This window comes from Haliotis asinina, chromosome 4, assembly GCF_037392515.1.
Source record: "Haliotis asinina isolate JCU_RB_2024 chromosome 4, JCU_Hal_asi_v2, whole genome shotgun sequence".
Classification (NCBI taxonomy): domain Eukaryota; kingdom Metazoa; phylum Mollusca; class Gastropoda; order Lepetellida; family Haliotidae; genus Haliotis; species Haliotis asinina.
In genome coordinates this window covers 69,480,908-69,496,368 of record NC_090283.1, presented here as the reverse complement: position 1 = coordinate 69,496,368, position 15,461 = coordinate 69,480,908, and the positions used below count along the sequence as shown (strand labels likewise).

General features: G+C 42.7%; 2 protein-coding genes across 2 annotated transcripts in view; both read left to right on the top strand.

Moving 5' to 3' along the window:
- LOC137281824 (mitogen-activated protein kinase kinase kinase kinase 4-like) overlaps window positions 1–15,461 on the top strand; it is a 286,271-nt gene that overhangs the window by 169,280 nt on the left and 101,530 nt on the right. The window lies entirely within an intron of this gene.
- On the top strand, window positions 2,012–8,204 carry LOC137281829 (aldo-keto reductase family 1 member B1-like). Its single transcript, XM_067813455.1, has 10 exons — window positions 2,012–2,101; window positions 4,050–4,220; window positions 4,901–5,017; window positions 5,638–5,721; window positions 6,228–6,344; window positions 6,656–6,768; window positions 7,170–7,251; window positions 7,364–7,447; window positions 7,619–7,701; window positions 8,082–8,204. The coding sequence occupies exons 1-10, from the start codon at window positions 2,033–2,035 to the stop codon at window positions 8,122–8,124; spliced, it is 963 nt and encodes a 320-aa protein (XP_067669556.1). The 5' UTR covers window positions 2,012–2,032; the 3' UTR covers window positions 8,125–8,204.

The window sequence follows — 15,461 nt, the reverse complement described above, 5'->3', positions numbered from 1 at the left end:
ATATACTGTAGGTAGTTGTGATTACAGTTAGCGATAGTCAAAAAAACATCACATCATGTAATCTGCACCGGATGGCCCACCACCCTGGGTCACGATGACCGCTGACTAGGTTGACACGTGTCACCGTGACCCAGCTGAGTAGGTCAATGCTCATGAGGTTAATCTATTGCTACCACAGCATTTATGTGTTAGTAACACCTGTGTCACTATACTTGGAGTATATGATGTATGTATTATCAAAAGGTACATGACAAACAAAAAGCTTATTACTATATTTGATATATTTATATAACTGTGCAATACTGGAAGAATTTGACGGGAATCAAACCCGACGTACTCTTTAACAACTAGTCTACCCCACCACCCCTGGATAATAGTGAAGCAGATAACATTCGCCACTTTTAATTCGTTTGTCATGTCACCAGTAACATTGCAGTGTGAGAGTATGTGTTGTCCCTTATAGATGTGTTTGTTTTAAGCTTAAATCAGCGAAAACGTTTCCCATAAACCATGTGGCCGTCCAATACAGCAAATTTGGCTATTTACATGTGCATTTCAATTATGTGGGGTGTAGCACGAGACATAACCCCCTACCCCAACCCATCCACTCCCCCAAACCCCTCTCTGTGTCTCTGTCTGTCTGTCTGTCTCTGTCTCTGTCTGTCTGTCTCTTTCTCTCCGCTGATTCACACACTAATGACAAGTAATAAGGAATCAAGTTATTTACTAGTGAATGTTCCCCTCTCTCTGACCTGGATTGGTGTAGTATTTATTTAATTATATAAGCCATATAACCTAAGAAATGGATGATCACGCTGTACCCATGTAACGAATCGAACTCGGGTCTTCGGCGTGACGAGCAAACGCCCAAACCATTACACCACCACCCTGCCCCATTGGATAATGATTTTGGTCAGGATTAGTACTTATGTTTTCAGGATTCGACTCCCGGAATTCAAGTAAAAGTAGTCTTTGTCCAATTTAACGAGTCCTGTTTCTGATGTTGCTAAACATTCCAGTGCGATAACCCATTGGAACTACCTCAGCAGTTGGACGGTGGTGTAGCCTAGTGGTTAAAACGTTCGTTCGTCACGTCGAACACCCGGGTTTGATTCCTCAAATGTGTACAATGTGTGAAGCTCATTTCTGGGAATACGCCTGGAACACTGCTAAAAGTCTCGTAAACTAAACTCACTAACTCAACAGCAGCACATATTTGGCTTGACATACAATTAGCTATATATAGTGATTTTTGATTTGATTCAGGACGATTTGTGTTAACACTGTTGACCAATTTTGCATTCTAATTTTAATACACATTCCAAATGTAAAACTCATCGTATCTAATTGTATTTAGGGTATTATTGAAGACGTGCGCAGTTATCAATCTCAACTCCCCGGGGATCATACAACTCCTGTAGCCACTAGGCGCACCGAGTTATTGTGTCTTTCCCATCCTTACGAGGTACCCACTCACAACTGGGTGGACTGGGACACATAGTCACAGTATTTTGTCCAAGTTTACTGCAAGTTGCTGTACCCACGTATTCATGTGACCACTATCTGCATGATCATGCACCAATGGATTCACCCTCGTAAGTCCCCAAGCCCCACCCCCATTCCCTTGATTTCTGGATCCGCCCAAGCTGCAGCACCACAGTGGTCGAAACTGACGGCGGTCCAAAGGCCAGTGAGTTTTCAGTGAACTTTCTCAACGTGACCAATTAAACCTTGCCTTGTAGTCGTTATAAATATCACATAGAGTACGTCCGAAAAATTTAATGAGTTGCCATCGAGATGACTAGTCCTTTATGCCCCTCCTTCTGTACACAAACCAGTCAAGCATTGAGTAAGGCTATTGTTGGGGCAAACATAGAAGAAGGCAGTTATCATTATGTCATCACATCCGACCTAATCTGGTTGAGGTGTACATGAACAGGACAGGTTCAGAACTGGTCACGTGATACCAGGACAGGTCACACTTAGCATTCCATCAGAGTGGTTTACAGTAATCGGGCGTTCACCTTCCAACATGGCTAAACAGTCCCTGACATTGAACAATGGCCATAAGATGCCTCTCGTAGGGCTTGGCATGTGGCAGGTAAGTCTTGCTTGAAGACAAACCATACACTAACTCAGACAAACAGACACAGACACGCGCGTATACATACATACACGCACGCACGCACGCACGCACGCACACGTACGTACGTACGTACATACATACACACATACATGGATGCAAGCATCTGATTTATCGGTCTTTTATAGGGGATGAAACAGGTGGATCGTAGTGGACAAGCCTAATATATTGGTCATTCCTCACAAAAGTGACCCAGAAGGTAGAATTCTTGAAACCGTATGCCAGTGCTACCACGTATGTTGAACAAACTGATTGAAGAGGCACTTACATTCCTTCAGCTCAGAATTAAATATGTTATTCAGTGCATGACTAACTTAAGATAAGATGGAGACGAAGCTGACTCAATACTAAACGCTGCATCGAACCATACACCTCATTACATTCTGCCCAGTGACATCTACTAACTGTTCAACTAATCTGCTTCTGTTTCATACTGAAGGTTATAAAATTCAGTGTCGGCGATATATGAGAACCTTCACCGTCGACAAGTACACATCACGAGAATATATAGGCCAAAAGATCAGTGAGTCGACGTCTCAAGGACATGCCTGAGGTAGTATTTAGGTCACTGGAGCTAAGGTCACGATACACTATTGATTAAGTCAATGCGTGTGTCGACCTGAGATGTATACACGTATATACAATACGTTGAGTCCAAAGGTCTGTGGCCATCTATATGTCTAAAGAGTGGAATCACTCGCTGGGTAAAGCGTTCTCTCGTCACCCCGGAGACCTGGGTTTGATTCCCCACAATGTACATTGTGTGAAACCCATTTCAGGTGTCCACGTCCGTGATGTTGCTGGAATATTGCAAAACTCGACGTAGAAATATACCGACTCACTCACTTTAAACTGACGGTAAAAATTGTTGTTGTGAACTTCAGTGGTGATGACGGAATCTTTTAACTGAAGCATTGGTGATAAATGTGTACAACACCTGACCACCTACTACAAACGTACACATAACACGCACGTGATCTGACCAACTTTGAATGTAAACATAGCCTCAAATACAGGTAAATATATAACCCCTTGGATCTGGAAGCTTAACTCCATCAGCTCAGCACCATAAGAGATACTGGTCTTGGACAATAACTACCAGCAGGGATGATTCCAGCACGACTCGTGAAGTCAAGCTCATGTCATTGTATCCCAACAGCGCAGATCAATGTTCATGGTGTTGATTCGGTGGATTGTCTGGTCAAGATCCAATTATTTCAAGACCGTCGCCATATAGCGGGAACATTGCTGAATGCAACGTAAAACTATATCCACTCACTCACTCACTAAGATCTGTGAAGATCCGGGTTAGAATTGGTCTTCAGGAACGCATGATCTTCGTAAGAAGCCACTGACGGGATCGGGTGGTCAGGATCGCTGACTTGGTAGCTTGACGTTCTTGTTGCTGATCACTGGATTGTCTGGTCCACCCGCGATTATTAGTTTTACAGACCACCGCCATATAACTGGAAATTCAGAGTGCAGCGTTTAAACAACCAACCAGCCAGTCTATTGTAAAAGGCTGAACATACAGATGTTAGCCAGAATACCGAACTCACAAACAGTATATTAATCGGCAATCACGGACATAAAATACAATTGACGGACGAAGAGACAGTAGCGTTTTTCTGGCCAGTGGACTTTGGACTATAAATACAAACACGATCACCTGGATTGAACAGTGGGTGGCTGGAATAGAGAACAGCATGTGAAACACTCTAGATTCCCGTAACGATATGTGACCCAATAATGTACGGAGACACTGTTCAAAGCCGCACGACTCAATACATGGCTTTATGACTAGGTTCGAATCCTGGATTGGCTCGGTTTATGAATCCGGGAATTTACTTTGTGTCTGCTTCTGTCTGATGAAACTAAGCTTTCGGTGATCCGGTTTTTTTCACAGGTTACATCCCCCGAGGAGTGTAAAGACAGTATCCGTGCTGCGCTGGACGCTGGGTACAGACACATTGACACTGCATACGCATACCAGAACGAGGCTTTCATTGGGGAGGTGCTCCAGGAATACTTCACGGCCGGGAAACTGAAGAGGGAGGACATTTTTGTTACCACGAAGGTATGATGAATATTGGCTATTCGATATAAACCACCAGTGCTGTTCAGATCGTGTTCTGAAACCTATGACTGATCAGATTATGTACTACACCTGTTCTCGTGTGTTTAACTCTACTTAAGGCTGAAGATCTACCTCGCTTCAGACTTTCCAATAACGTTATACTTATAGTCCGTGCTTGTGGAGATCTGGGTTGAAGTTAATTCTCAATAACCTGCTCATGTCATAAGAGGCCATCGGGTGGCCATGGTCGCTGACTTGGTTGATACATGTCATTTTAATAAAGTTGCCCATGATATCAGTCACTGGACTGTCTGGTTCATACTCGATAACTGTCGTCATATAGATGGACTTGCTGATCACATTGTGAAACATCAAATAGAACAAGGCATATATTTAGAGATAAAACGTGAATGCTCTTTAAGCTGGCGTAACTCGCTTACAGGTGGGGCGGTGGGGTAGCCTAGTGGTTAAGGCATTCGCTTCTCGGGCCTAAGATCCGGGTTCGATTCCCCACATCGGCACCGTGTGTGAAGCCCATTTCTTGTGTTCCCTGTTCCAATATTGCTGAAACATTCCTAAAACACTAAACTCACTCACTCGCTTACATAGTGAGATACTGCGACTTAAAACATTCAAAAAAGTCTTTGGAAAGTGTAAAAATCGATTTGCATTTATTGCAGCTGTGGGTGACCTACCATGAGAAAGACCGAGTTCCCCTGTGCATCGCTGAAAGTCTGAAGAGGTTACAGTTGGACTATGTAGACATGTATCTTATTCACCTCCCCGTTGGGCTGAGAGTAAGTGTTGTTCCACATCGTGACAAATCAGTTTCTGACATTTACTGACATTTAACTGATAAACTGAGTTTCAGTTCCTGGTATACAACTAGAACATAGCTTTCACATTCTCTCAACGACCATCATGCAAAGTAAAATGTTTAATCAACCCCGTTATGTGAAACGGGTTTCAGGTAACTTTGTATTTGAAGAACTATACTTCACGTTTTCCTTTACATTATGTCGAAATGCTGTGATATAACTTCTATTCCAAAACAGCTTGTATTTTCAAACAATTTTTAATGGTTTAAAATGAAGTTGACATTTAGGTGATAAATATAATTTCCGTTCTTGGCATAAAAATAGCTTACGTTGCGTGTTCTGTTAACGACCATCACATATCTAGTCTATATTATCATGGCAGTCTGGTTTCACGTCACTCTAAGTGTGTTTGTACTCTTAAATACATGAATTACGGCTTTTTTAACATTATGCTAATATGCTGGAATAAAACTGAAATTCCACAAGTTTGTGCGTTACGACTTTACCTTGATTCGGTTGTCTTAAAAATGAATGTTTTGTAAGGTTCACAATGAATTCGGTCTGCATTCCGGGGTAATTCTCAGATCTTTGTCTGACAGGAAACAGGCAAAGGAGGTCTTTTCCCACTGGATGAAAACAACAAACCCGCATTCCAGGATGTGCTCCTAACAGATACGTGGAAGGTCGTCCATCTCCTCGAACTAATTCATACTGTACTTAGGAAACATATATACATATGTACATACATGATCAGTAGGTCTGCAGAAGTTTTGTTGTTAGATGATTGTGAGACCCGTCAAGACAGAATTGGCAGTCAGCAACCCATGTTTGTCAGAAGAGGCGACTAACAGGTGGTCAGGCTCGCTGACTTGGTTGACACATGTCATCATGTCCAAGTTGCATAGATAGGTGCTTATGCTGTTGATCACTGGATTGTCTGGTCCAGGTTCGATTGTTTCCAAACTGCCTCCATATACCTGGAATATTTTGTTAAACAACAACCAACCAATATGAATGTGAAGGGGAATATGCACACTTCCTGAAAGCATTTGTCTTATCATATTTATTGATTACATAGGTATGAAAGTGTGAAATCATTGTTTATTCACATTACCCGTAAGCTCCTGTTATTAACATGATCAAATCTCTGTTCAGCTTATTTAAATCACATATAACTTTGGTTTTTCAGGGGATGGAACAGGTGGTTCGTAGTGGCCAAGCCAGATCTATCGGTGTCTCAAATTTCAACATGGAACAGATTGACAAGATATACAAGATAGCTGAAATAATACCAGCCACGAACCAGGTAGAACAATTTTTGCAATAACAGTCTGTGATTTGAAGATAAAAATTTTCCGTTAGACAGTGGACATTATTCAGATGAGTTCTCATTATACAAGCAACCAAACGTCCTCAAGCACCGAACATTATACAAACTTGTTCCACAACTATACGAAATCCAAGCGTGCCACAAGCCAAAATAGGAGCTTCTGGTTTCTGATGTTTGGATTTTTATCAAAGTTTGGATACTTATCAAAGTAAGCTAAAATGAATAATAAACTGTGACATATAAATTTATGTAAAGTTAGAAAAGATTTGGACTTTTCATATTTGCAGGTTGAGTGTCATTTGTATCTCCAGCAAGAAAAGTTGTTTCGATTTCTCAAGGAAAGGGGGATAACTCTTACAGCCTACAGTCCCTTCGGTTCACCAGCTAGACCAGCTTACTTGTAAGACTCTCTGCTGAATAACTGTGACTAAACTCACATGGTTCTTGTTGTAAAGTCATTCGATTTATTGTATCTGAAGTATGTAGCACACTGACAGCTTGGTCCTTTAAAGTTGAGGGGCTGTGAGTGATATGGAACGATGTCACTGAAACATGGTAAACCCCCACTTTACCACTTCATACACAGAAATATATAGCGTTACACAATCACATCATCACATCTTCATCCTCACCCTCCCACCGCCATTTTCATCATTCAGCCTCACCTCACATTTGACACAGCTTGATTTGCGCAGTCAGCACAAAACACAAATGTCTCAAAAGACCCGAGTAAGAGTTACCTTTCCTTTCATTTCCTATACGTGTTCACTAATGCTCTGTGCGTCGACCCTTTGTTCTCAGACAGGAGGAAGGAGCACCCCGAGTTCTAGATGACCCGGTTGCTAAGGATCTGGCCACAAAGTACAAAAGATCTGTAGGACAGGTAGGTTACTTTGACATCGAGATAATGTAGGCATATGTGCATATGCATGTTGTTGTCATATGGAAATCACGACCGAAAATTCATTTTCTTCATCGGTTTATTCTTTATGCAGATTCACCTCCGCTATCTCATCCAAAGAGACATCATTGTTATCCCCAAAAGCACCAATCCTGGACGAATTCAGGAAAACTTGAAGGTAGTGTTCATTCATTAAAAGCAATTGTAAGTTCATTTATCGTACTGTCAATTTTTCTTTCGAAAATTAAAAACAATGAAAAATTAACAGTTTATGTGACTCACTGTTGTTTTTTAAGCGCAAATCTCGAAGGGGTAATTGTTATACAGGCTCTTCTCTTACATTTCAAAGGTCTTCGATTTTGAGCTATCTGGTGATGATATGTCAAAGCTTGCGGCTCAAGACAAGAAACTGCGTTTTTTCACCGGGCTGCAGTAAGTTCAGTTTCAGTCATGTTTCAAAAACAGATAAGGTGTTTTTTCTCTTTGTTTACACATGATCAGGGTGTTTGTTTCAATTATAAATATGATGTTATTCTAAATGTTGTAATAATAGTTTAGCAACATCACGACGGAAGGCACCAGAACCAAGCTGACGCATTGTTCTGGCACACAGTTTGAAATTAATGGTTCCATCCATATTTTTATAATGAGTCACTAGGTTGCTCCAACACATGTGTTTTACAAAATATAATAATGGCCATTTCCCAAATAAATTGGAAAGAGACTAGTTCTTTTTCAACTGATATTCTTCAACACTCCGAAGAATCTTCCTTTATTGTGCCTTTGATCCTAAAGAAAACTTTTACTTTCAGGTTCAAAGGTCACCCAGAATACCCCTTCGATGAGCCTCTCTGAAATGGGAAATAGCAAAACGGTTCCGTTCGGAGACGTTCTCCATTTCCACACAAAAATAAATGGCCCTTTTCTCTAACTAACTCTGCAAATAAATTCGTCTAAAAAACAAATAGTTTTCTTTTACCAGAGTGGGGGACCACGTAGGTATGTGCAATAGGTTAATGAGGAGATACAATCTGTCATCTGAATGCTTGTGCACAGTCACAGTCCTTCCCCTCTGCCCTTTACAGTCACAGTCCTTCCCCTCTACCCTTTACAGTCACAGTCCTTCCCCTCTACCCTTTACAGTCACAGTCCTTCCCCTCTACCCTTCACAGTCACAGTCCTTCCCACACGCCACTGCAGTCCCTAAATGTCGTTGACTTGCTCTTAATTATTTTTATGACGTATCGATGTCTTGTGTTTTTGTTTACGGGTATGCTAGTTCATTCACCCGTGGAAAACCTTTGGTAACATTGTTGTTCTTCTTTCTCCATCATTTGCCTCAGCAGAGTGAGCATTTTCACCGACACGTGACGTCCACTGCAGTAAACAAGTTGTCTATTTATCAACCCTTGGGCTACGTTAATGTTGTTCAACCCTTGGGCTACGTTAATGTTTGTCACTCACTCACTCACTCACTCACTCACTCACTCACTCACTCACTCACTCACTCACTCACTCACTCACTCACTCACTCACTCACTCACTCACTCACTCACTCACTCACTCACTCACTCACTGAGTACCGTCCGCTGCGACTTCCGCAATATTTGCTGTATTGCCATGACCGGTTGTGTCACCTGACCTCTTCTACATGAGAACATGTTTGGGATGAGTTGGTCCCACGCCTACAACACGCCCAAGCCATCTGGTTCATTTGGCCCTGTCTTTGGTTACCGTTTCCATCAACAGCCCTTAAGCTGTTTTATCCACACGGTATCGTCAATGACGGTACCTCGCATATAGCAACACAATGAGGCCAAACCTGGAACTGACAATGTGACATCGTGAAAATGTCCCTTCTGGGATTCCATAGTTTCTGTGTGTCTAAACCAGACACTCAACAATGGCCGGCTATCGGGAACATAACACCATACCATTAGGTAATACGTTTTATTAATGTTTTATCACAACATCGTCAGTGCCAAAACCAACACCAACAAACAGGAAACAGATACACTCGTCCTAACAACTATGTCAGTATAACAGGAAACAGATACACTCGTCCTAACACCTATGTCAGTATAACAGGAAACAGATACACTCGTCCTAACAACTATGTCAGTATAACGGGAAACAGATACACTCGTCCTAACAACTATGTCAGTATAACGGGAAACAGATACACTCGTCCTAACAACTATGTCGGTATAACAGGAAACAGATACACTCGTCCCAACAACTATGTCAGTATAACAGGAAACAGATACACTCGTCCTAAGCATTATGTCAGTATAAGAGGAAACAGATACACTCGTCCTAACAACTATCTCAGTATAACAGGAAACAGATACACTCGTCCCAACAACTATGTCAGTATAACAGGGAACATATACACTCGTCCTGACAACTATGTCAGTATACCAGGAAACAGATACACTCGTCCCAACAACTATGTCAGTATAACAGGAAACAGATACACTCCTCCTAAGAACTATGTCAGTATAACAGGAAACATATACACTCGTCCCAACAACTGTGTCAGTATAAAAGGAAACAGATACACTCGTCCCAACAACTATGTCAGTATAACAGGAAACATATACACTCGTCCTGACAACTATGTCAGTATATTAGGAAACATATACACTCGTCCTGACAACTATGTCAGTAGTTTCAGGGCTCACCATCATTTGGTTTGCTGGAAGCGAGGCTGCAACATCGATGTCTACAAACAGTCTGTGGGATATGGACGCAAATGCTACCCAAATTCAAGCCAATATGCTTGCTTGAATCCTCGCTCTAGTCTTGTCGTAGGTATCCACAGCATGGCTTTGTGTCCGTGGAAACAACCGATCCTGGCAGTACATCTCATCAAGATCACTCCGGTCTCAGGATCAGTTCCCAAAGGGCCCCAATTTCGTCTGGGAAAAGGGTTTTCTCCTATGTTCCACTTTGAACTCTTCACCTCAAGAAACCAAATTCTGTGAATCTCTGTCAACCTTTAAGTCTAAAGTTAAACCTCCTGTTTCAAAGTGCCTATGACTGACAACTTTACTCTATTCTTTTCAGCGCATCGAGTATTTATAAGTCTGTGGATATTTGCGCTTTATCTGTGATATTATTATTATTTTTTACAGATTAGAATGAAAATGCAGCAGAGAGGGTTCGGGTGATCCTGGCACAGTCAGGCTGGTCAAGCTCATCATCAGCTCAGGGCCCTCGCCCCCTCTACACGCAGCCCAGACAGCGAATGGGACACACTGAAACACTGCCTAGTCGAACCCACCAAGAACTTTCCGGAGAATATGGAGGCTCCCCAACACTGCAGCCTTCTGCATTACCCAGATTGTCAGAAGGGCTGTGCTCCCGGTGGAGAACCCGGGCACTCTCCTCATCTGCGCCAAGAGATCAGGAGGTACCAAACCAAGGGCACCGAGAACAATGGGGAGCCTCGCGACACTGTACTTGGGATGCAAGCGAGACATTTCAAAGGCGAGGTCCGCATATTTATCATGCTTTTCCTGAATCTTGCCAATCACATTGCTGTCAAAAGGGACAGAAAATTCTATGATATAAATAATTTCATTGGTTTTATCAAAAAGGACAAGATCAGGTTTGTTGGCTGGAATTCGTCTCAGGCTGTATATTGGCCTATTCCAGAGAAGTTTAAAAGCATCATTTTCCTGGACGCCCTGGACGTTCAGGGTCGTACCATGGATGGACCTCGGAGTCAAAGCCACAGGCATGGCGGAGACGATAATAAAAGCAGCGAGCCATGCCATCATGTCTTTTAAGATATGCTGTTTGTGCCAAGGAAGGGCATCCACTGACAAGGTGTTGGACAGTCTCTGTAAATTGATTGCAAAGACGACATTTCATATTGATGTTTTCTTTAAGAATCACATTCTGGCGATTGTGAGTGGGAAGTGTCTGGTCCTGAGCAGCAAAAAGGAAGCCCTCAGTTTCACATTTGAGACCAGCCGACTTCATCCAGGCGAAGGAGTCGCTTGGATTGCTGTTCTGTTCCACACATTGCATATACACACGATGCAGTGGCTTCTCAGACAGCTTCTCCACAAAGGACCGACTCTGGGCAGATTTGGTGAAAGACTTCACCTGGTTTACTCCCATCACTGTACCGTCCAGCAGTACATCACCATCAACAAAATCAACTTCAAATTTCAAATTGTCTCCAACAACCTTGGCACGCTTAAAGTAGCTGTGGAATTCCTTGCTTTCATCATGAATCTTGACGTGCATCACCAGAGGATCATCTGACAAATAAATATGTGCAAAAGTACACAATAACATTCTGTCATGAAGAGCTTCCACATTAATCAAACCCCGACCTCCCGAATTGATTGGCATATATATAAGAGAGGAACGAGGGTGGTGTGCTCTGTTATCAGACATGATCCTTCTGGTCAGGCGGTCAAGATTCTGGATGTCTTGTTTTGTCCAATCAACTACTCCAAAGGAATAGGAGAGGACTGGCACAGCAAAGGTATTGGTGGCTTTGACTTTGTTTCGAGCATTTAGCGCTGAACTCCAGATTTTCTTTAAACGAGATTTATACTCGGCCCGAAGTTTATCTTGAATCTGGGCATTCTGGAGCGTGTCTCGAACTTGCATTCCAAGATAGGTGTAGGCCTGATCTTCCACAAGATGCTCAATAACTCCCCCCTCTTGTAACTTGACCGATCCATCATTAGTTACCTTGCCACGTTTCAGATGAAGAGTATTACATTTGTCGAGTCCAAATGTCATGCCAATATCATTAGAGAAGGACTCGACAAGGAGAACCTGTTCTTTCAAATTGGTCTCTCCTTTGGCAAGGAGCTCGATGTCATCCATATAGAGGAGATGAGTAAGAGGTGTTGGGGATCTGTGCTGAGGAGGTCCGGGATGGTACCCTTCCTCCCCGTTGAGCAGGAAACTCAAAGGATTTAGAGACAGACAAAAAAGCAATGGACTGAAGGAGTCCCCCTGGAAAATTCCCCTTCTGATTGGAATAGATTCCGAAGTCTGCACCTCTCCTTGCGAGTACATCTCAAGTTGAGTCGACCAGCAGCTCATTAAAGACTTGAGTAAATGAAGTAGTCGCTCAGGGAGGTCAATACACTGAAGAGACTTCAAAATCCATTCGTGAGGGACAGAGTCATATGCCTTTTTGTAGTCTATCCAGCACATGGAGAGGTTGCGGTGGTATGTTTTAGCCTCTTCCAAAATCATTTTCTGTACAAGAAGTTGATCCTTGCACCCCCAACATCCCTTTCTCGCCCCCTTCTGCTCTCTGTAAATTATCTCATTGGACGAGCAGTAAGATGACACGAGGTTTGTTAAACACCCTGTGAATAATTTATATTGAGTATTCAAACACGTGATAGGGCGGAAGTTTTTGGGATCAGTCAAGTCTCCCTTTTTGGGAAGGAGTATTGTGCGACCTTTGCAGAACCATGGAGGAACATCACCTGTGTCCACAAGAGAATTGAAACAGTGAAGCAATGGTGTTTGGACACAGGGAAACAGTTTCCAATACCGGTTTCGAATGCCATCAGGCCCTGGAGCTGTATTAGATTTGGACTTTTTAATGACACTTTTCAGGCAATCTGGTGAGATGTAACAGACAAACGACCTAGTTACTTTCTCATGTATTGCATGGTCATAATCACTAACCCATGGTGCCTCCAGGTTACAGTCGCCGGGTACAGACCACAACTGTTTCCAGAACCTTTCATTGGCAGCCATGGGAGGCCGTTTATCATGCTCACCATCACCACTTGTTTTAAGTTGCCTATAGAATTGCTTTTCATTATTTTTGAAAAGTTTATTTTGTTTGATAAATTTGTTTTTCTTTTCCCATTTTTTCTTTCTTTCAGTCCAAATTTATATTTTTGCCTTAAGGGAATCGACAATTTGGAGCAGTACCTTTTCTTTTGTTGTTTTGTACTGTAATTTTAATTTTCTCCAAATTGCCTTTTGTCGTTTAGACATGGGATTCCCTAATGATCTTAATTTCAGGCACAGCTCTATCCAGGAAATATGTTTTCTTGTTTCTGTTAGTTTAACTTGAAACCGGTTTTTCTTTTGTTTATTGTTCTTAGTATTGGGAGATTGTTCTTTGGAAACTGTGTGAACTTCCTCCAAAGTTCGAGCGGCAGCATAGACACAACAATTTACTTCATGTAACGAACAGTTTTAAAGGAAGTTTTAAAGAGATAATTTCATTAAGTAAATCAATTTCATTTTTGGGAAAAGACACGTTTAGTTGCTTAATTGGCCTCCGTTTCTCTAAAGGTAAATTACAAATTTCCTCATAAATAGATGTAAACAAAATATAAACAGGATTTTCGGTAAGGTCTGCAACTGAAGAAGAGGAAGAGTGAGGGTCCAAAATTTCGGGGCCAATTGGCTCTTTCTCAGAAGAGTTTCCACCAGGAAGAGGGAAGAGGTTGACGCGGACGTCCATCAGAAGTTTTGGGTCTGCTGCCGCTTGAGCATTTTGCTCTTGCAAAGGTTCCTGACGGGCACCAGTTGTGGGCTGAACTGTCTCACGGGGCGCAAGGTGTTTTAGCCGCCGGAGTTGATCTCGGAGATTTTGCTCCGTCAGGTAAGCATACATGGGCATGGCATTGTCCCAATGCAGCTTAAGCGACTTGCCATTTATGCGTGGATTATCAGGCCATCCAGTCGCCTTCGCACACTCAAGTAGCGTGGATTTTAGATGTTGTGACCAAGATATTCTTGGTCGGGTTCTGTGCCTTCCCCTGGGGCAAGTCCCATCTCCAGTAAGGTTGGTTTGGCTACCGGAGGAAGGCTGACTGGGCTGCGGAAATGAAAGATTCAAGTCCTCTTGTCTATTTGTAACCCAGTAAGAAAACCAGCTTCGGGGGGTCAGCCCTAACTGGGTGATGTACGTTCAGTTCAGGGAATAAAATTCCCCTATCTAGGCCCACCACGAAGAGGCGTACATCATTATTATTATTATTATGTTTTACAGATTAAAAATTGAAATGCAGCAGAGAGGGTTCGGGTGATCCTGGCACAGTCAGGCTGGTCAAGCTCATCATCAGCTCAGGGCCCTCGCCCCCTCTACACGCAGCCCAGACAGCGAATGGGACTTCTCCCAGAAAACACTGCCTAGTCGAACCCACCAAGAACTTTTCGGAGAATATGAAGGCTCCCCAACACTGCAGCCTTCTGCATTACCCAGATTGTCAGAAGGGCTGTGCTCCCGGTGGAGAACCCGGGCACTCTCCTCATCTGCGCCAAGAGATCAGGAGGTACCAAACCAAGGGCACCGAGAACAATGGGGAGCCTGACGACAGTGTACTTGGGATGTAAGCGAGACATTTCAAAGGCGAGGTCCGCATATTTATCATGCTTTTCCTGAATCTTGCCAATCACATTGCTGTCAAAAGGGACAGAAAATTCTATGATATAAATAATTTCATTGGCTTTATCAAAAAGGACAAGATCAGGTTTGTTGGCTGGAATTCGTCTCAGGCTGTATATTGGCCTATTCCAGAAAAGTTTGTAGTTGTCATTTTCCAGGACGCCCTGGACATGCTCAGCGTCGTACCATGGATGGACCTCGGAGTCAAAGCCACAGGCATGGCGGAGACGATAATAAAAGCAGCGAGCCATGCCATCATGTCTTTTAAGATATGCTGTTTGTGCCAAGGAAGGGCATCCACTAACAAGGTGTTGGACAGTCTCTGTAAATTGATTGCAAAGACGACATTTCATATTGATATTTTCTTTAAGAATCACATTCTGGCGATTGCGAGTGAGAAGTGGCTGGTCCTGAGCAGCAAAAAGGAAGCCCTCAGTTTCACATTTGAGACCAGCCAACTTCATCCAGGCGAAGGAGTGGCTTGGATTGCTGTTCTGTTCCACACACTGCATATACACACGATGCAATGGCTTCTCAGACAGCTTCTCCATAAAGGACCGACTCTGGGCAGACTTGGTGAAAGACTTCACCTGGTTTACTCCCATCACTGTACCGTCCAGCAGTACATCGCCATCAACAAAATCAACTTCAAATTTCAAATTGTCTCCAACAACCTTGGCACGCTTAAAGTAGCTGTGGAATTCCTTGCTTTCATCATGAATCTTGACGTGCATCACCAGAGGATCATCTGACAAATAAATATGTGCAAAAGTACACAATAAAATTCTGTCATGAA

Coding starts and splice junctions, on each gene's coding strand:
- LOC137281829 (XM_067813455.1), top strand. CDS start 2,033: ATGGCTAAACAGTCCCTGACATTGAACAATGGCCATAAGATGCCTCTC. Junction 2,102..4,049: donor TAGGGCTTGGCATGTGGCAG/GTAAGTCTTGCT, acceptor TTTTTTTCACAG/GTTACATCCCCCGAGGAGTG. Junction 4,221..4,900: donor ACATTTTTGTTACCACGAAG/GTATGATGAATA, acceptor CATTTATTGCAG/CTGTGGGTGACCTACCATGA.